Here is a 21,960-nt window from a genome sequence, read left to right as displayed (position 1 = left end):
TTTCGGCTTTCTTCTATCTAAGCCAGGACTATAGTTGTATTCACTATTTTAGCCACTGCATTTATAGAGTTTTGGCTGATATTCTTCTCCTAATATATATTTGTTGAGTAAAGGGATGATAAACATAGCTCTCTCTTTTTTTTTAAAGATTTTATTTATGTATTTATTTGACAGAGAGGGAGAGAGTACAAGAAGGCAGAGCAGCAGGCAGAGGGAGAGAGAAAAGCAGACTCCTTGCGGAGCAGAGAGCCCATTGTGAGGCTCGATCCAGAACTTGGGGACCATGACCCAAGCCAAAGGCAGATGTTTAACCGACGGTGCCACCCAGGTGCCCTGATAAACATAGCTTTTAAGACTAGGAGGAAATAAGACAGATCCCACTTAATAGGAAAAATGGCTAGGTGGTGTTATATGCAGCTGATGAGTCACAAACTCTACCTCTGAAACTAATGATATGCTATAGTAGTTGATTTTGAATTAATTGATTTTAAATTTTTAAAAATGAATCAAAAAACATTGACAAAATGGGAAGCAGGATGTGCTTTACAATAATAGAGAATTAAGAGTCATAATCAGATGCAGTGTACGGATCTTTGGATATTGATTCATAACAAAGCATTCAAAGACATTTTTGAGGCAATTGGGTAAATTTGAGTATGAGCCGGATATTAGGTGATACCAAGGGATTACTGTTAATGTTATTTACGTATTGTGGTTACCTAAGAAAAATGTCTATATTTTCTTCTAGAAATGAATACTAAAATGTAGACTATAGAATACTTTAATAAAAGAAAGGGGATGTATAATAAAAAAATAAAACCCGTGAAACATGGTTCCTACCTCTAGAAAGCTCATAATCTAACGAAGGCAAGAGACAAAAATATATGAAACAAATACAGAACAGATACTAAATCAAATATCAGAGACCTCAGTAGGAGTTCAGGGAATGACCAGTGTGTTGCAATGGTGAGAGTGTTTATCAAAGAGACAGGACTTGAGGGCACCTGGGTGGCTCAGTCTGTTAAGCGTCTGTCTTCTGCTTGGGTCATGATCTCAGGGTTCTGGGATCAAGTCTCGTGTCAGGCTCCCTGCTTAGTAAGGAGTCTGCTTCTTCCTCTGACTCTGCTGCTCCCCCTGCTTGTGCTCTGTCTCCCTCTCTCTCAAATAAGTAAATAAATAAAATCCTTAAAAAAAAAAAGAGGGAGGACTTGAGCCTGGCTTTGAAAGATGGAGATTTCTATGAGAAGGAAGGCATTCTGAGCTCGAGGGAAACAGCTTGAGCTGTTAGAAATACTAAGTCGTCCCTTTAGTTCCAGTCCCTTGTCTCCAGTAGTAGCTACAGTTACACTTGAGAAACATGGTGGCTTTCTTCTCAAACTCATCAGAGCAGAAGTCCTCTATGTAATTTGCATATCTCTCCATTGTGACCTTCATCACCCCACTTAAATAGCTGGTTAGCATGACTCCACGATATCCATCATTCTGTGCTTTAAACAGAAAGGCCTGTTCTCAGTCTCCTGTTCAGTGGGGAATGCCAAGCATGTCACACCTCCACATGGTAAAAAATACAACAAGAATGAGAAGCTTAAGGGAAGACTTTAGTGTTAACATTTCTTATATTCCTAAATATCTTTGGCTTCAGTTACTATTGCTAAACTGTGCCCAGAAATGTGGATATACTTGTTCTTGATAGAATTAGGAGTTCTTAGTAATTTTTTTTTTTTTTAAGCTTGAAGAGATATGAAGAATTGACTTTTAAAGCATTAGAAAGTTTCATGCCTCTCTCTGAGATCTTTCTGTTCAGTTGTGCCATTTTTTTGCTCTGGGCACATTAGGCAGGGTTTTTGTGGTTTGTGCCAGCCATTAGGAGGCTTTAATGGAAAAACAGTTCTTGTCCTTGGCTACTAACTTACCTTAACAGCATAGGGTGTTAAACTCCATGTACAAAACTCTGTAGGCCATTAATATCAAACTTGGTTATAGTTGGATTAATGGCTTTCCTTTCCGGAAATATGTATTCAGGAATGTTATGTGTTCTTGTCATTGTGTCTTTAGTGAGATCTGTGGATTTGATAATGTCTCCCTGCATGCAGCTCTTTTACTGCACAGCAACCCCAAGGCTTGTCATTATGGACCAGTCTTCCCCCTGCCCCTGCTCCTTCTGGGGGAAGATAAAGGCTCCAGATACTCTCTGGATAGTGAACAGTATTTTCTGTTATTAGTATAAGAAAAAAAAAGTACCCTGAAGAGGAAAGGATTGATTTCATAGATTATGACCTGGATTCCTTCTCTCTTTGCTGTATTTGTGTTCCTTGATGAGCCATCTCATTTACTACCATAGCTTTAATAATCATCTACCTGTATGTCAGAGATAAAATAAAATATCATAAATCTTTGTTTGGTTTTACCTTTTTCCTCAGCTATAGATTCATATTTGTCTATTTGATACCTTCACCCAAGATCCTATACCTTAAATTCACCACATAGTGTGGTGTTCAAATAAATGCTTAGCACTGGAGACAGATCACCTGGATGCAAATGTCCCTGCTTGCACTCTGCCCCTCCTTCCCTTACCCAGTTCATTTTCACCATACTCGAAATTGTCTTTTTATAAAATATAAATCAAAATTTATATAAAAGTCTCCTACCTAAAAGTGTCCTGTTTTGTTTTGTTTTGTTTTTTTCCCCTAAAATAAAATCCAGATTCTTCACAAACCAGTCTATGTTTGCCTGTTCGACTTCAAATCATTCTTCTGGCTCATGCTGCTCCAGCCATACTGGCCTTCCTCTGTTTCTAAAACATGATGGACTTTTTCTCTTTGCTTAGAATATTATGCTTCCCTATCTTTATGTGGCTGACTCCTTCTGTCATCAGATTCAGAGAGGCCTTTCCTGAACATCATTCTGAAGCAACCATCTGCTTTAGTACCTTCTAAAGACCTTACTCAGTCTTATTGTGATACCACAGTGATAAAATCATGGCATGACGAAGCAGTATAGTGTGTGATTATGAGCACAGGCTCCAGAGTCAGACTCCATAGGACTGAACTCTGCTTTTGTCCACTTACTCTCTGTGATTTAGGGGAAGACAGTTAACCTTTTTGTATCTCTGTTCTTGACTTCTGTGAAATGAGGCCAATAATAGTACCTATCTTATAGGTAGTAGTAAGGGTTAAATAAATTAATACTTGAAATGTACTTTTAACAGAGCCCACAGCTAGTACTGAACCAATGTTATAGTATTATTGTCTTCCTAACCCTAATCAGTCTGAAATTATCTTGTTTGTTTAATTACTTGATCTGTTTGTTGTCTGTCCCCTCCATTCTAAACTCTAAGCTCCCCAACGGTAAGAATCTTACTGCCTATTTCCTTTGCTTGCAAAACCTGAGCACCTGAAAGGCATATGATAAATATTTGTTAAATAATTAAATGAATAGATAAATAACAGTCAATAAATTACTTAATCCCTTGGAGCCATCATTTTCTTTATATAAAATGTGGAGGATGTGTTACTGCGAGGATGAACGGAAGTAATTTTATGTCCTTGGAACCACGTGTAGCACAAAGAACTGATAGAGGTGTGTCTAAATTATCCTTTCTACTCCAAAGATTGTTTATCCTCTTGCTTTGTTCATATCCTTAATGGCTTTACTACTCATCTAGTTGCCTCAGATAAACACCTCAGTCTTCTTTATCCACCCCTTCTCCTCATCCCACACCTAATTGTTTAGTGTATTCTATCTATCCTACATCTTAAATATCTCTGTAATCCATCTTCATATTCCCACTAGTTTAGATCCACATGATTTCTTGCTTAGTCTATTTTAACCATCTTATGCTTGCTCTTCTTTTCCACTCTCAAACCCTAAAGCATCTGCCTTATTGTTGCCAAGATTCCAAAATATAAATTTGATCATCTCATTCCCTTATTTAATAACCTTTGATTCCCCATTGTCCTCAAATTAAAGCCCAAATTTCTTCATAAATATGGGAGGCTCTTTACAATATGACTTGAGCTTTGGCCTTTTCGTGACCTCTCCAACCTTCCCCTCCTTATGGTCTGCTTTGGCCATGCTGTTTCTTACTGGGCCCAGATTCGCCATGTTATGACATGCCATAGCACCTTTGCTCATGCCTTTTTCTTTGTTTTCCCTGGTCCCCTCCATTAGCCTCTCCCTTTTATTCTGCCTTGTTAATTCCTCTTCAGTTGTTACTCTGTTTGAAGCCCTCCATGATTTCCTAAAATAGAAGAAACACTTTTCCTCTTGTTTTTCCCATTGTTCTTGTATTACTAAGGATCTGGTATACTGACAAGTTCCATGACTTTCATGCTCAATTAATCTACCAGCTAACTTCTTGGAGCTAAGACATATTTATAAAAATGCATGCCATATGTGTATCTGTCTAAAATACATGTAAGTGTGTGTATCACTGTGTGTGTGTTTGTGTGTGTGTGTTCCTTCTCTGGAGACTGGGAGAAGGAAGGAGTCCTTCGTGCTGCAATGTGGAGGGAACTAACCAGAGACTTAAGATTTTGAGATTTCTTGAAGCTTAAAGTACAAAGAGTTTATAAGGAAAAGAAATCCCAAGATGCTTGGGATTTTCTCTAAATGAGAAGAGCGGAGGGTTTTCCTGAGTCATACTAGAGACTGGGACCAAGAAAGGGGAAAGAAAAGAGGAGATGATGTTGCTGGGGTCCCAGACAAGATTTTTTATCTATGTCTCCTTACTTGAACTGGGTTTATCTTGCCTTTATCTGTCTCCATGCTGACTCTTAGCTGTGTCTCCTTGGTTCACAGTTCTGCTCTTCCTAAACTGTGTCTCAAGACATGCTAGTACCACTCAGACTACTCCTGTCTTTCAGCTTCCCCGGCAGCACCTCTGGTCTTGCTGTCTTGGCTATTGTCCCTTCTTGACTTATTACAGGCTTTTTTACTTCTCATGATTCTGCTCTGACAAATGCCATGACTCCTGGTATTTGACCCCAGCCTGATCTGATGACTGATTCTGCTATGCCCTTTGGTTTTCCCGGAAGGGGAACTTGTAGACTGTCAGGGGAGTCTGATGATACCCTGGGGCCAGACAGTGACAGCCAGGTGTGCTCAGGCCCCTCAGCTGCCTGAGGGGCCCTTCTCTGGGTATTCAGCTAATTGGAGATGGACAGTTCTTGCAGTTTTCTGTCAACTTGTCTTTATTATATTGATAAGATATTTTAGGAGCCCGCATTGCATGCTAATGACTAAGCCATAAGGTTGTTGGGAATATTAGGAACTGCTTAAGAACAAGAATGTCTTCTACTCCTTTTGTTTTCCTTTCTCTTACCCCTCAGTATACTTTAAGTCCTTAGTAGCTGTCATCATAGTAATAATTACAGGGTGGCTGGATCACAGTCTTTTTTGTTTTATTTTGTTTTAGATTGTTCCTCAAGGTGAGAGAGAGGTTGATTTAACTGTAGTGAAAAATGTATAGATAAATACCAGTCCAGAGATTTTTAAGTATGCTTTTTTCATGTAACAATAGTCGTCCTCTTATACTGTTAAGATTTTGTTAAGGTTATTATATTTGGGAAAACATATAAGTCCTTTATTCCTTTTAGAACTGTAAAAAGATATGAAATATCTTTTGTGTATAGTTTATTTCCTTCCACGAAAGATTAGGATCCCCCACTGATATCCTGTAAACTCAAAGCTGATCTTTTCTTTTGAGGCAGAAAATTAGGGTGCATTTCTATGTGGAATTGAAGTGAAATGTATTTATCAAATAAAATGGAATTTATTTCATAGTTAAAAGAGTAGTCCACCTTCACAGGTACACTAAAAATTTATATGTGCGTGTGTGTGTGTGTGTATGTACGCACACTATATATATGTAAATATAGATATAAGGATAGATGTAGATAGATAGATCAGCCCTTTTTAGAGACCACAAAAGGGAATCTGTTCCTCTTCAATTTACATATGCAGCCCAGTACTAAGGTTGTTTGTGCTAAGAATTTCTAGGTATCTCAGCAAGACTTTTCAACGTCACAATTTCCAACACACACACATATAAAACTTCCTTTAAAATTGTGTTAATAATGTGAGCTGTTATTTTAAAACTCTGCTCTACGTTTGGAAGCTTCTCTTTCTTTGAAAGCTTGCAAAGTAGACTGTACCTTAATCTTTTAAACAGTACTTCTGGGAGGTAGAAGGAGGAAAATGGCTGCATGGGCCTTAATTCTTTAACTGGTTCCACTGCTCGTGTGACCTTTGTCTTTAAGGAGGAAATCGTGACTTTTTTTATTCTTGCAAATGTTGCAGCACTTTGTTTTATGCTAAAACTAAGAGGCAGCATAATATGGCTTGTATTTTTTTTTATTCCTCAATATTAGACCCCGGGACAAGTACCTATGTGATGCTTCGGCCCTAAAATTTTACATTTTTAATTTTCTCATTTCACCTAAGTAACAGTTTTCTTATAGTTGAAGATGCCTGCTGATTATGCTTGAGGTAGACAAAATGATCATATATACTTTCTGTTGTTAGCACACCTAAAGGACGGGGCTTTCAAATTTGTGGTTTGGGTTCTGATTTAGTCTACATATCTCTGGTTAAAATATCTACCTTCTTTGGGTTGGCATTTGTCAGGGTGATCTGTCTGTGCTTCCTGCAAGGCAACTTTAATAAATGATCTTTTGAAATTGCAAAATATTCTTGAACTTGTGTCTAAAACATAGTAGATTTTTGATAAATATTTATCAGCCTTGTATATACATATCTGTTGATCCCTTTTTTCCTCTCCATGTATTATTAGCATGTGTATGTATTAGTAAATACTACAACAATCCTGGTTAGTTAACTGTGTGTACCAACTGTGTGCTCAGCAATCCTAGCCTGTATTTTACATTACTTTCAGCATAAATAGGTACTTATATTACTGAAGAAGGGAGCTCATGTTCAAGCACTTTATATAATGTCAGACATGGTGTTTGGACTCAGACACAACTTGAATTCAAATCCCATTTCTGCCACTTTCTGCAAATCCGTGAACAAGAGACAGTCTTTTTAAGCTTCTCATTTCTCATCCTTAAAATAAAAAATAACAGATCTTCCTTCATTAGGTCGATAGGACAATTAAATCAGAAAGATAATATATAATACGCATATAGCGATGTGCTGGATTTAAGTAAACAATTAGTAAATTTGCTTGCTGCTGTTATTTTTGTCGCTGTCATCAGTAGTGGTCAGGCTACTCTTAAAGACTTACTTGTTACACTTACTTTTGGTAAATTCCATCACAAAAGTTCATTTATTTATTTATTTGATTATGGGCTGTTTCTTTCTTTCTTTGTTTATTTGATGGTGGTCCAGAAAACAAATGTTGCCTGGAGTCATGGGGGGGAGGGAGAGAATTTCTTCCTATTTTCTTTGTATGGCTTATATTATTTGACATCTTTTTTGTGGAACCAACTTGTGTCTAGGATTGGTCATAGATGGTACTTTTATGATTAATAAATTCTCTAAGAATGCAGCATTTTCATCACTGGATGTTTAATTTTAAAAAGAGAAAACTCTTGAAACACTGGCAAGTCATACAGCTCTGCAGCAGATAAAAATGTATCAGCTACTTCCCAAAGCTTCCCTAGTAGTTTAAAGACAGAATGCCTACAACCATCCTCTGACATGTGTACAGGGGTGAGATAGATAAGGGAAAACACAAGCATCTCTTTGGAAACAGTGAGGGCAAAAGGCCCCCACCACCAGGTACAATTTTGAGCTTCCTATAGTCCTGGTCCTCTCTGCCCTTTTCGCCTGAAATATGCCCTCTGCCCACTTGCACACATAAGCACAAGGCAGAACACAGTACTGGGTCTCTCCCTTTTCTTCCCACTCCTATCAAAATTCATGTTTCTGAAGAGCTCATATTACAAGCTACTTCTGTTACCTGTAATCAAAAAGAGGAGTTTGCAAATTCAGGTAATCTCTGGTGAGTTTTACTTTAGGAGAAAATATTTAAGAAAGGGAAAAGAATAATGGAATGTTCTTTCCTTTGAAACCCTACCTCTGCTCTATGTTTAAAATAAGATATTTTCTAATATCTCTGAAAGTCAGGGAATGAGAAGATATGTAACTGCAGTTATGTAAACAGGCAACTCTGCAATAAAATGCCCTCTATGAATGGGTTATTCTTTAAAGAAAACTTCCAAGACTCACGCAAGTTTACTTGGTTTTCTTATATAGCAACTATTCCTTTAGTATAGATAATCCTTACTTTGCACAGTGGAGGACCAAAAAAAGGCCATTCAAGTAAAAACCATGAAAAGTAGTCTTAATAATCAATGGGAAGAATCAAGTTCCTTTATAAACTTTAATATTTTTGGTCAAAACATTAAATCTCTTACTGTCAGTTATAAATGTTTATGGAAATGAAAAGAGTAAAACTAATATTTAGCACACTAATATTTAGTATAATTTAAACCATTAGAAACATTGTGAAATAAAGCATTTTATTTCTTTGTAAAAAAAACTGTGGGAAATAATCCGAATAGTGCTTGTCTTCTTATCCTATAATTATGATATGAAGCTGCTAGCATCTTTTCTAATGCCTTGACGATTGTCGTACTCCTGAGTTTGCATCAACTTCGAACATTTTATCCTTAATGCTTTCAATGTCGTGAAATATCTCCATATTGCTTTAATGTGAAGTTTTTTGCTAGTCTGTCACTTTCTCTAGATATCTTTTTTCTTTTCATCAAAACTAGTTTTCTCATTTATGTCAATAAGTTTGTCACTCCCAAATTCCTCGGGCATTGCCAGGGTCTCTCAGATGGTGGCAGTTTCAATGTTTCCATGGTCAGTTCTTCCATAACTACGTTTACATTTGATTCCAGTTTTACTTCTGGCATTGATCACTATTCAGTTCTTTGCTGCACTTTCATTTTTGTTGGCCAGTTCTGTCTTTTGATGACCCATTCTTGTAAAATGTATGTGACAGTACTGCGTGTGTTACTGTCTGTGTGTGAACTGAGTAACAGATGCAGAGGGACCAACCACTTTCAGACTTGGAAAGAAGTGACCTGATTGGTCACTGATGTACATCAGTTAGGTATGTACTGTTTTGTGAACTGAAAAACAAGTATTGAAATGTTTATTTTATGCAGTTTCATGCAGCTAGTTACAGTTAATATAATGTGGTAAATTTGGGCCCCTTTGTTAAATAACTGAGTTATTTACCTAAACTGTGGCAACTGAAATTTATGCATATTGGAAGCATGTATGGCAAGGATATCAGTGCTGAAAAACTGTCACGTAGGCCAGATCCTAAAAGCTGGTCCAGATCCAAAGATTGCTTTCACTTTGTTTCATAATTACTACTTCATCTAGCAAGTAAGGAAAGGATATGAAATCAAAGATACATAGGGGGCAGATGGGTTCACTTCCCTCATGTCTCCCTATGTCCTGAAGATGTTTTAGAAGTTTAATGGTCTCAGCAATGCACTGGGCTTGCTGACTTTGTCCCTTTTGTTAGGGATGCCGTTGAGAACTAGAGAGGCAAGTTAATTGCTTAAGTTCTCATAACTAGTTAATGACAGCATAGCTCTAGAAATTAGGTCTTTTGGTACTTCGTTCTGGCATTTATTCTTTTACCACATTTGCTTTCTTTTAATTCCCTTTAAGCACATCCTGTTACTCCTGCGTAATGGGCTATGAGAAAATATGAACTGAGGAGCTCTTCATTATCAGTCATACTCTATTCTAGGTGTAATACCTTAAAGGTCAAACTAATAGGACTTTCATTCCTCTTACTGTTAGTAGAGACAGGAACAATCTTGTACCTCTGTAGCTTTTAAGGCCAGGGGAGCCCTAATCCAGAATGTGTATATCCCTTAACACTGCAAGCTGAGAAATCCTTTAAGCTTCTCCCAGATTCTAGCACACTTCCAATATATCCGTTGCGGCTCCCAAACTGCTTTACGATGTTTTCTCTGACATAATGAAGCCTTTGGCCATCACTGCTACTTTGAAAATCAAAGCCTTTTGGTCTCTAATGGAATGTTTGTAAAAATACTCCATTTTGAAATTTGCTCAGGAAAAGGAAGTATGGTAAATGATGTTAGAATTCCCTCCGGCTTGCCTTGGCATTGATTCATTTAATGTTATGTACTCTGGAAATATCTGGAATTCGTGTGAATAATAATATTAAAACCCAAAGTTAAATAAGCTCTTATCGTCATTGTCTTCTTTTATAGAAGTATAGCATCAGATATGCAGATATTATTAACAAATAATTCTTATTTCTCTGTGACTTGATTAATTTCCTTTTGCCAAATCTAATACACTAATCCAGGGTAAGCTTAAAATTCCTAATAGCTATGTCAAAAGTCTCATACGTTTCCATTCTTTTGCTAAGGTTAAAGTGTCAGTTTTTTTTTTCTTAAGATTTTATCTGTTTATTTCATTGAGAAAGTAGAGAAAGAGAGAGCATGAGCAGGGGGTGGGGCAGAGGGAGAAGGGGAAGCAGACTGCCACTGAACAGGGAGACAGGACACGGAATCATCCCAGGATCCTGGGGTCATGACCTGAGCTGAAGGCAGATGCTTAACTGACTGAGCCACCATGTGCCATAAGTGGAACGTTTTTTTAAGAAGGAACTATATAAGATGGCAAGCCTGTAGTTAAAAAAACAAAAAACAAAACAAAAGCCATAGAACTATATTCTATATATGTTGTTCTCTGTTACTTTCCTTAGTGTCAATGAAAAAAAACAAAACAGTCAAATGTATGAAACCTTCAGTTTAGTAATGTAGTGATTCAGAGTACTTACATGTAAAAGAGACCCAAGGACCTTTGGCTTATCCTATGCTGTTGGCTCTGTCTTAATATAAGGCACTAATGCATCTATCTGAAAGTAAGAAAATAACATCTATTCAAGAAATAGTTAATGAGGACTGCTGTATACCAGGAATTGTTCTAGGGAGCTAGCAGTGAATGTAAGATGGTCAGACTCCCTGCTTTCCTGGAGCTTATACTCTAATCGGGGAGAGAAAGATTAAAAAATTACGTGGATAGGTTAATTAATTGATCAGTTCCATGGCTTTCACTATATATTTCTGTTAGTTTGCCCACCAGCACAGGCCTCTTATTAGCATGGTAAAAAGGTCTGATCACTCAAAGTATTATAGACTTGTAAAGTATTGAAATGGAACTTTGGGGAATTGAGGGCAGTGACCTTTTAGAAAACAGCCAGACCCATCAGTGATTTCTGCTGGCTGTCCCTGTCAAATGTGCCCCATTGCTGGCCTTTGTTGTTAGTTCTTATGGCACTTCAGCTTTCTGAAGTAACCCAGAATACATGGATGGGGCCGTCATTTTGACTTCAACTCAGAACCATTTGTTAACTTCTTTTAAAAACATAATTTAAAAAAAAAAGAAAAAACAGAGGGGCAAATGTAGCTTCTTAAAGTGACATGTTTGAAATTCCAGGTTAAAACCTTCTAATAAAAAGCTGCTAATACTTTGGGAAACATTTCTTATTTGTCACTAATCTTTCTTTACGTAAGCCTCTGAGTTCCCAAGGACATCCTTTGGTAATAGCTGACTTACCTACCTAATAACATTATTTTATTTTATTTATTTATTTTTAAGATTTTATTTATTTATTTATTTGAGAGAGAGATCACAAGTAGGCAGAGAGGCAGGCAGAGAGAGAGGGGGAAGCAGGCTCCCCGCTGAGCAGAGAGCCCAATGCGGGACTTGATCCCAGGACTCTGAGACCATGACCTGAGACAAAAGTAGAGGCTTAACCCACTGAGGCATCCAGGCACCCCAGCATTGTTTGATTTTAAATTGTTTGATTTTTCAGCACCTGGGTGGCATAGTCGGTTGAGCATCCAACTCAAGATCGGCTCAGATCATGATCTCAGGGTTGTGGGATCAAGCCCCGTGTAGGGCTCCACATTCATCAGGGAGTCTGTTTGTCTCCCTCTCTGCCCTTCCCCCGCAAATCTTTAAAGAATTGTTTGATTTTTTTTTTCTGAGTTTACCTTTATTGTAAAAATTGCATGTAAGAAATTAAGAAAATTTTATCTTGGTAAGCAAATTTAATGCTGTCACTTTTGCTGTTTGCATTAAGTAAACATGCTACATGTTTTTTCCATTTAAAAATACGTGGGTTATTTGATTTTAGAGTAGTTATTATCAAGAACTTAAAAACATTTTTGCTGATGTCCTTAAGATATTCATCTGCTCTTTAAAGTTCTCTTGCAGAAACTGTCAAATACTGCATATATGAACTAAAATATTTTTCTCTAACAAAGAAGGAAAAGCTACCATCGTTCATTTTAACCAGATATTCTTAGTAGTAAAATTTGTTTTAAAACAGGGGGACTTGTTATTGTAGCTGGTTTTGTTTTTGTTATACCTGTGGTTTTTGCTTTGTTTTTTAGAAGTTGATTGCACTGAGTAGATCAGTATTCAATACTGTGTCTTTTAAGGCCATTATAAGCCTGAGATTTTATGAATCTGTATTTACCTTTGCTCTGCTTTTTCCCCCCACAGTGACCAGAGCAGAAATTTTGTCAGAGTGAGCTAGAGAGTGAATTGGGCTGTAGTGTAGGAGGTGGTGTTGGGCATTGAGTGAGAGAGCACATGTAGTGGTTGTCTCTAAAAGGTAATTACTGCGGGTTTCTTCTTTGTTTTTTTGTTTTTAATACCTAGTACAGAGGTGCCTGGGTGGCTCAGTTGGTTAAAATACCTAGTACATTCTCTTAATTGTAGTAACTTTAAATATTTATTTATTTATTTTAGAGAGAGAGAGCCTGTGTGTAGGCGGGTGCATGGTTGGGGGTGGGGAGAACAGAGGGAGAGGGGAAGCAGATTCTCTGCTGAGCGGAAGCCTAGGCAGGGCTTGATCCCACAACCCTGAGATCTGGACCTGAGCCAAAACCAAGGAACCACCCAGGTGCCCCTTAATTTTAATTATAATTAGGGGGGAAAGGAAGAAAAAGATAAACCCATAGAATAAAAAAAAATTTTTTTAGAAGCCACCTTCTCAAGTACTTTGCTCCAAACAGATAATCTGTGAATTCTTTAACAGGGGTCAATATTTAAGTTATTAAAAAGATTATAGAAAGAGACTTTTTAAAAGAACTTTTGTGAAGAGGGCAGAGCACCACTCAGGGCTCTGAGTCATGACCCTGAGATCACGACCCAAGCAGAAATCGAGTTAGTCATCCAACCAACAGAGCCACCCAGGCACCCCCCAGTAGCCATTCTTAAGGGAATAATGAAAACAAGATAATCCTGACTAAAAGAAATGAATTTTTGATATGTTCTTTTTCAGTTACTCTCCAAAATGTTCCTTTTCAGAAAATGTGAAAATGTTTTTATGTGTAATATATTGGAACCACAAGCACTGACTTTGTATTTCAAAGTTGGAAGAAATGAGATTGATGTCCCACACAGTTGTAAAATGCCAAAAATAAGTAGAGCTGGAATGAATTAAAGCCCAGTGTTCAGAAAAGCCAAGTAAAAGCTTCAGATCAAGAGTAGCTATAATTGAAAGGGTCCAAATAAGTATTTAAAACCACCCCTGCTGGGACTGCTAAGACTTCTGAATTTCAAATTGGCATTTTATGTTTGACAAGGTGACATTGTATAAGAAATGTATTGTAAAACACTGCTGTACGATGGGAAAATGATTGAATGTAAATATTTCAGGATGTGGACCACTGTTCAAATGTTATCATAAATCTTTGCCATTGTTTTAGGGGATAACCCTGCATGCATATATGAGCTGAATTGAGAGAGCTAGCTCTTGGAAGGGAAATCAGCAGTGAGTTTGTGAGTGTCTGACCTTCTGCCACTACTAATCTGATTTGACCACAAAAGTATCCTATTAGATCTTTGCCATTGTTATCATATGCATATTATTACATAAAGTGAAAAACTCTTTTCTGAAGATACTACATCTGGCATTGCTTTTGACCTGTTCATCGGGTGGTCTGAAATGTCATTGGTATGTGAAATTGGAATGGGTGGAGCCAGTATGCCCTCTTAAACTTTGTAAAGGGAAAAAAAAGCTTGAACTGTAAAGTTAACTATCTTTCCATTCCTTGCAGGTTTGGAAGGTTTACAGTAGCTGCTCTTCAGTCCAAAGTAGAACAGCATGAACGTGAAACCAATCGCCTCAAGAAAGCCCTGGAACGAAGTGATAAGTATATAGAGGAACTAGAATCTCAAATTTCACAGCTAAAAAATTCAAGTGAAGAGAAGGAAGCTATGAATTCCGTTTGCCAGAGAGCACTTTCTACAGATGGCAAAGGGAGCATAGGCAGCGAGGAGGATATGACATCAAAGAATCAAGGTGATGGTGCCAGAAAGCAGCTTGGCTCATCCACCTCAAGTTCTCACCTGGCAAAACCTTCTAGCAGTTCTGCCAGGCAGGAAAGCACCAGCAAAACAGAACCAAATTGTTCTAAGAACAAAGACCTATATCAAAAACAGGTGGAAATCATGTTAGATGTGACAGATACAAGCATGGATACTTATTTAGAAAGAGAATGGGGTAATAAGCCAAGTGATTGTATACCCTACAAAGATGAAGAACTTTATGATCTTCCAGCTCCTTGTACCCCTTTGTCCCTTAGTTGCCTTCAGCTCAGTACTCCAGAGAATAGAGAGAGCTCTGTAGTCAAAGCAGTAGGTTCCAAAAAGCACTCAAACCATCTTAGAAAATTGGTGTTTGATGACTTTTGTGATTCTCCGAATGTTTGTAATAAAGATTCATCAGAAGATGATAGAAATGAAAATGAAAAGAAATCAGAATGTTTTGCTTCCTCAAAGACAGGATTTTGGGACTGTTGTTCCACAAGCTATGCCCAAAACTTGGATTTTGAAAGCTCAGAGGGGAACACAATAGCAAATTCTGTTGGAGAAATTTCTTTAAAATTAAGTGAGAAATCAGGCTCCTGCTTATCTAAGAGGTTGAATTCTATTCGCTCATTTGAAATGAATCGGACAAGAACATCCAGTGAAGCATCCATGGACGCAGCTTACCTTGACAAAATCTCTGAATTGGATTCAATGATGTCGGAATCAGACAATAGCAAGAGCCCTTGTAATAATGGTTTTAAGTCAGTGGATTTAGATATGTTATCAAAGTCCTCTCAAGGCAGTGAATTTCTTGAGGAACCAGATAAGTTGGAGGAAAGAACTAAGCCAAACCTTTCCAAAGCTTCTCTAACTACTGATCAGTTAGAAAATGGAAATGATTGGAAACCCACTTCTTTTTTCCTCCTCTCTCCATCTGACCAAGAAATGAATGAAGATTTTTCTCTCCATACCAGTTCTAACTCAGGAACTAATGAAATCAAACCCCCAAGCTGTTTGTTTCAGACTGAGTTTTCCCAGGGTGTTTTGTTAAGCAGTTCACACCGGCTATTTGAAGATCAGAGGTTTGGGTCATCTTTATTTAAGATGACCTCAGAGATGCATGGTCTTCATAACCACCTTCAGTCTCCTTGGTCTACTTCCTTTGTGCCTGAGAAGAGGAATAAAAATACAAATCAGTCAACGAAAAGAAAAATCCAGAGCAGTCTTTCCAATGCCAGCCCATCAAAAGCAACTAAAAGTTGACTCATTAGAAAGGTGTCATTTATGTTTTTGTCCTGAGAGGAATAGAAATTTTTAAAGTTACTTTTTTCCCTCATAAAAGTTGTGTACGATGTTGAATTGATAATCTGTAGTCAAGTATCAAGTCAGAATGGTGGATTAGCCTGTACCTAAAATACTTCTGTTCATTTTAAAGAATTTGTCATGTTTTCATTTCATTTGGGCATCTTTTTAACCAGAAAAGATAGGGAGAGGGTTTCTTTTAATGAATATTATATGTATCTGGTTTGGGTGTGTTTTCTTAGGTCTTGATTTAGCTGTTAAATACAGTGGCCAATTAATGAGCCTCGGTTGTCTTCAAAACTTGGATTCCATAATTAAAATTTTTGGGGTTGTCTATACACTGCTCATAAAACACTTGAGTTTCTTTAAAGCTTTTCTAAGCTGGGAGTTATTTTGCCTGTCCTTTTTAATTTATGTTTAGTGATGGCTCAACTTTTAGGCAGGGCCATGGTGGAGAAAGAATACTCTAACCTTAGTCCAATATTCATTTACTTTTTTTGTTTTTTGGGGTTTTTTTTAGGTTTTGTATATATGTTTGCATTTTTAACATTGTGTTTTGTACAGTTTTTGTGAGAACCTTTTGCTACAATGAAAAAACACATTTTCTATATGAAAATACTTGTTTTATGTGAGGTAGCTTTCATTTTCTCATCTTTTTGTGTGTGTTGAAAATCAGAAATTGAGTCTACTTTGGAAAGAAGGCGTAGAACGGTTGGTTGAGTTTGGAGGAGCGTAAGTATGGTAGCTTCATTGTTCCAGATACACAGGTGTGGAAGTGCTCTTTGCCAAATGCTTGATTCACTTTCATCCCAGGGCAGCTTTTTTGGAGTGAAGTTCTTGTTTGCATGTTACTGTTCTTTGTGGAAACTCTGTATGCATGGTAGCATTCTTTCTTGCACTGTTTTTCTTACTTAGAAAAAGAAGTTTTAGTTGGTTAATAGAATATCTTTTATGTAGGACAGATTTTTTTTTTCATGAGGAGTGTTGAGATGAGAATAGGTGAGCTAAGCACAATTTTTAATTTAGGCTCTGAAAAAGTATATTCTAAACATGTTTGGTATGCCTGTATAGGCCTTTAAAAATGGTTTGTATGCTAATGATTTGTTTATCTAATGTGCACTGAACATTTTACATTAATACTGTACTGTTTTACATTAATACTGCATGCTTTTCTATGTGAATTGAATAAAGGATGTCATAAGCACTGTAATCCTTGATGTTGTCTCAGATATTGAATTAGCCTATAACGACCAGTAAAACTTACCATTTTTAATTGATCTTATAGAGGTTGACAAACTATGGACCATGGACTAAATCTGGCCTATACCTATTTTTTGTGAAAAGCCTGTGAACTAAAAATGGTTTTTACACTTTTTAATGGCTTTTAAGAATTAAAAAATATTTCATAATACAGGAAAATGATATAAAATCAAATTTCAGTGTTTCTAAATAAAGTCTTACTAGAACGCAGCTACACTCATTTGTTTACATATTATCTATGACTGCTTCTACTTTGCAGTGGCAGAACTGAATAGTTGCCAGTGAGACCATATGGCCCACAAAGCCTAAAATATTTACTCTTTGGCCTTTTACAGAAATATTTGCTGACCCCTGTTAATAATAGACTCTGGATTCAGTGAAACCGTAAAAGTATAACAAATCACTTTTATGATTTGGAGAATCATGCCCTCCACTTTTAGAAATAATAAGGGGCAAAAAGAAAAGCTAACATGAAGCATAATTTTTATTATATATATTTTCCAATAAGTATTTGTGTGCTGTTTTACTCTTTTTGACGTGTTGAAGTCGGTAGATACTTTTAGAGAGTAGTTTAGATATCTTTGACAATGGTAATATATTTGAAATTCTATTAAATGTAGAAATCTATAATTTTTCTGAGTAATCATGGAGTAAATTAGGGAGTAAGCCTCACTTTAATTCTGTCTGTAACTCTTCTTTACTATGAATGTGTCAGTTTTTAGTCCATTAATCCAAATATATACCAGCAATGTGCCATGGCAGTGCAGAATGTGTAACCTGATTTAGTGATGCCTAATCAGGGTTAGAGTGTCTCTACTGGACCAGACTATTTCCCAGCTGCTTCAGAAACATTGCTCCACCCTTCCCAAAACAATATGTCATACATTAAACCAATCAAACATATGACATTTCTCCATTGAAGAGAATAACCTGCAGGATTTTATTTTAATCACATTCTCATTTGTACTCTTCTTTTACCATAATCTGATATATCATGATACATGTAGTGGTTTCATATGTTTTTAAGTATATTGTACACACACTCTAAAAATGAAAGACAAACTTATTTAAACCAAGTACTTTACTAACTTATATTTCCTTTAATCCTCTTCAAATTCTTTAAGGCAAGAGCCTTAGTTTAAAGTGAGTGATTTGAGGATTAGTGGTCGCACAGCTGGAATGGGATAGAACCATGTCTTAGAGCTGGACCCCTAATTCTAGAGCATGTACTCTTCCTCCCTGATGCATGAAAGTTCACATCTGAAGGCCAAAGGATGAATAGATTTGAAATTTCCAAGGGTTCTTTTTTAAAGTACTACTTTAGAAATACTGGCATGTTTCTTTTCAAGTAGCATTTTATTCCTGCCAATGTTCCACTACTAAGTGGAAGCTCAGTGATGAGAGTTGTTTGCCACTTTCAATAAATGCAGGAAAATCTGCATTAACTCTGACATTTAGATGAATTTAACCCTTATTGGGAAGTTTAGATAGCAATAAAGGCCATGTTAGAACAAGATGCACTTGTGATAAGGGAAGCAGACACTAATCAGTCATGCCTATAAAAACATCTTTTGATTGCTCATCTTTCTGAAATATAATGGCTAAGGGAATGTGATATGATGGTAGGTTTTTGTTTTGGGGGGTTTTTTTGACATGAACTTTAGTGTTCATCTTTTAATTTTCAAAATCTTAATCCCATCAACAATGACTTTTTCCTGTTTTAATGTATCGTCTGAAACTAAAACTGAAAATGGTAGACTTTTAAGATTTATAGCCCCTTAATTTCAAATCTACTTTGTATTCCTATAATGTCTTTTGTATCTATATTGGTTTAAAACTGAAGGTACCACTGAACAAGGGGAGAACTTTGGTCTTAAATCCTAAAATATTTCAGGAACTTGTTTCTGTATACTTGAATGGTTTTCAGTTATCCAAAGTATAATACATAGATTTTGTACCTGTGAATGATACTTGTAGAACATCAAACTGAGATTAACAGTAACTTTATGGAGTATAGCCTATTAGATTTAAAAAGTGTTTTCCAAAGCCTCATAAGAAGGTCTTTCATTCCTATTTGTGGGAGTCCTACAACACAGTCTTTGCCTGTGATGATGTAACCCAATCCTTTTAATAATACTTGGCAGAGAGAAAACCTTTTAAGCAATGATCTCAGAGTGCATAGTGAACATTTATTTCCTAATTCTCGGAACCCCACTCTGAGCGAGGAAACATCTATTAAGATGCAGATTTCTTTTAAGAACCCATCTGGAGCTCAAGCTAGGGTGATCTTCAGTCGTACATGACAGAAGCAGCCTAGAATACTTTGAATTGGAGCTCCACTTCTTGAAATGGAAGATTCTAAGGTCTGCTGTGTCTTAAGAGGGAGCAGACCCCTCTCTAATGAATGTTAGTTGAATTAACCAAATGTGGAGAAGTGTGTGCCTTGTGGGACACTTAGAATTTCGGGGTTACCAAGGGCAAGGTTTAGACATTTACCGAGAATTCCTGTGAGGACAGAAAAGCTAGTTCTGGTCCATTTTGATTCTTACAGCACGGTGAGTAGAAAAAGTCGGTGACGGCGATAGCACCGAGCAGAGAGGAAATAAGCATCTTCACGGAAGTACTATTTGCACTGGGTCTTTAAGGATGAATAAGAGCTCGTTGTGGAAAAGGACGTCTCCTCTACTTGGTCGCTGTCCTTGTAGGGGCGGCTTCAGGGACGTCTCAAGCGGTGCTGAAGGACCCATTGCCTAATGCCAGGACTTCTGATTGAGAAGGGATTCTAGATTGCTCCAGCCTTAGCTTGCAAGTTTGGCTTTGCTCCGCCTCCTCTTTCTCAGCATCTCCTGAGACTCTAAGCTAGCCCTAGCCGCCGGGGCCGGCGGCCTGATGGCGAGACAGTGACTCCCTGGGCGCTGGAAGGCTCAGGAGGTGGCAAGGCTGGCCCATCATCTGTCCATTAAGCCGGGGCTTTGCGCTGCGACGGCCGGAAGGCGCGACCTCGCTTCACTCACAGGGTCATCTTTGTGCTGGGGTGGGGAGGTGAGGTCTAGTCCGCTTGTCTCGGCTCTGAGGCCCCTACCTCCCTCCGATTCTAACTCTCGCAGCCTTCCGGGATTTCCGCAGCCAGAGCGGCTCTTCCCCTAGCCCGCGGCACATCACACCCCCCCACTCCCCCGGTCCCCCGGGAGGACAGATCTGCCGGTGCCCCTCCGGCCGGAATCTCCCGCGCTCTCGAGGGCGCTCTCAGCTGGTCTCTTGCCCAGGCCCCACCCAAAGAAACGACTTGCTTTGCGGTTTCCTTTCATTTTATTACCACTCGCGAAACCTGGCGATTAAGACGCGAAACCAACAAAGAGTTTTCTTTCCACCTTAACCTTGCACACAATCCTTTAACAAATTAATTAATCCTAATGAATTAACACTTCATTTATTTAAACGCGCTACAGTCCATGAATTAAATTTTCATGCAGTGATTAAAGGCTGTTAAAATATGCATGATTTCGTTAAAATTTTATAATAAATCAGGGCAATGTGTTACATGACAAGGCAACTATTTCCCAGTCCCTCGCAAGGGGCTTTGATTTGTGCGGGCGGCGAAGAGGGAGGGGCGGCTGGCGGCTGCGCCGGCGAGCGCCGGAGCCCGGCGACAGGACCCAACTCCGCACTTCTGGCTTTTGGACTCGCGGCTTCGCGCTTTCCTCGGCGGCTTCTGGGCCCTCCTGGGGGATCCTGTTCCTGCGGACGGAGCTGAGCCTGCGAAGGTGTTGGGCTCCCGCCTGCCGGTCCCCGGAACTGCACTCGTACGGGGCGGGGGTCCTCTGCAGTCCATCTGTGCCCGCGGAGCTCCCTCCAACCCCGGCCTGCGTGCGACCGAATCGCAGCGGCGGGCAGGCTGCTGACTGAGCAGAGGGAAGGTGGCGGAATTTCCGTCTCGTCGCATAGGGTCCCTGGCGGGAGTGCCTGCTGTAGAGTTGGTTTGTTCGTTGTTGTTTTTAACCCGGGGACCTCGAACCCCTTCTCTGAGCCGCGCACTCTTCCGGTTTTGAAGGAGCCCGGGTGGAGCGGGGGCGAATTTGCTCCTCTTAGAATGTAAACCCCAGGGGCCCGTGGCCTTGCTTAGTGATAGCGCAATGTTCACACGGACCGCGCAGCTGGGGCGGGGGAGGCCACACCCCTGTTAGGACCCAGACCTAGTTGTCCTGCCTCGCCCGTAGATCTTTCACTAGGTAGGTTGGTTTTGAGTCCACAGAGAGATTAAGGCGGAGAAGGTGGAGGTGACAGATAGATGATAGTAGATAGATCGATTGATTTCTACCTGCGTAACGCCAAGAGTGATAATGACCGGCGGCGAACTTCACTGGGGCGCGTCATCTCGGGGTGGGGTGGTCGACATCCTGAAAAATGTTGCCCACGGAAGTGGCGCTTGAATTAAACGGCCCCAAGAAAGAAAACAGTGGGGTTTTGACCGGCTAACTCAAGAACCTTCTCCGCAGGTCCCAGCTGGAGTTCAGTCTGAACGCGCACGGGGCGGGAGCTTTAAGAGATCACCGTGGGCCTCAGTAACTCACTCACCTCCGACGAGCCGCCCGAGTGCGGGCGGGGCGCGGTGGAAAGGGAGCACCGGGCCTCCAGAAATCTCCGAGCTCCGGGCAGCAAGAGAGTGGCTCTGAACTCACTGCGTGGGCAGGACTGGGCCCTGGGGCTGGCAGAGGGCAGGGCCACCGCCCAGAGCCGGACAGGGTGGGCACTGAGGCCTCGGGGTCCACGTGGGGGAGGTCAGAGGACCTCGGCAGGACCCGCGAGGAGCCCGGGCCCGGATCAGCGGGAGAGACGGGATCGGCCCGCGCGGGTGGGTAGTGCGAACAGAGACCCAGCATCGAGGCAGCCCAGGCACGGCTCTGGGAAGGCGGCCGCGAGAGGAAGCGAAAGTACCGCACCAGTAGCTCCCCTTTTCCACGCTTCGGGCAGAAAGTGTCGGAGCGCGAGGGCGCCGCCGGGCCCAGCCAAGCGCAGCTCCTCTTCAAGACAACCGACCCCCACCCC

At 39.5% G+C, this 21,960-nt stretch overlaps 1 protein-coding gene across 2 annotated transcripts in view; it reads left to right on the top strand.

The window, feature by feature from the left end:
- OBI1 (ORC ubiquitin ligase 1) overlaps nucleotides 1-17,094 on the top strand; it is a 43,412-nt gene extending 26,318 nt beyond the window's left edge. For both annotated transcript variants that reach the window (XM_045978557.1, XM_045978556.1), the window contains one exon: nucleotides 14,100-17,094. In XM_045978557.1, coding sequence (XP_045834513.1) covers nucleotides 14,100-15,615 — 1,516 coding nt within the window. In that variant the 3' untranslated portion in view covers nucleotides 15,616-17,094. The remainder of the gene's footprint in view (nucleotides 1-14,099) is intronic.
- The last annotated feature ends 4,866 nt before the right edge of the window (nucleotides 17,095-21,960 follow it).

This window comes from Meles meles, chromosome 14 (assembly GCF_922984935.1).
Source record: "Meles meles chromosome 14, mMelMel3.1 paternal haplotype, whole genome shotgun sequence".
In the NCBI taxonomy this organism is placed as follows: domain Eukaryota; kingdom Metazoa; phylum Chordata; class Mammalia; order Carnivora; family Mustelidae; genus Meles; species Meles meles.
This window is presented reverse-complemented; position numbering and strand designations above follow the sequence as displayed.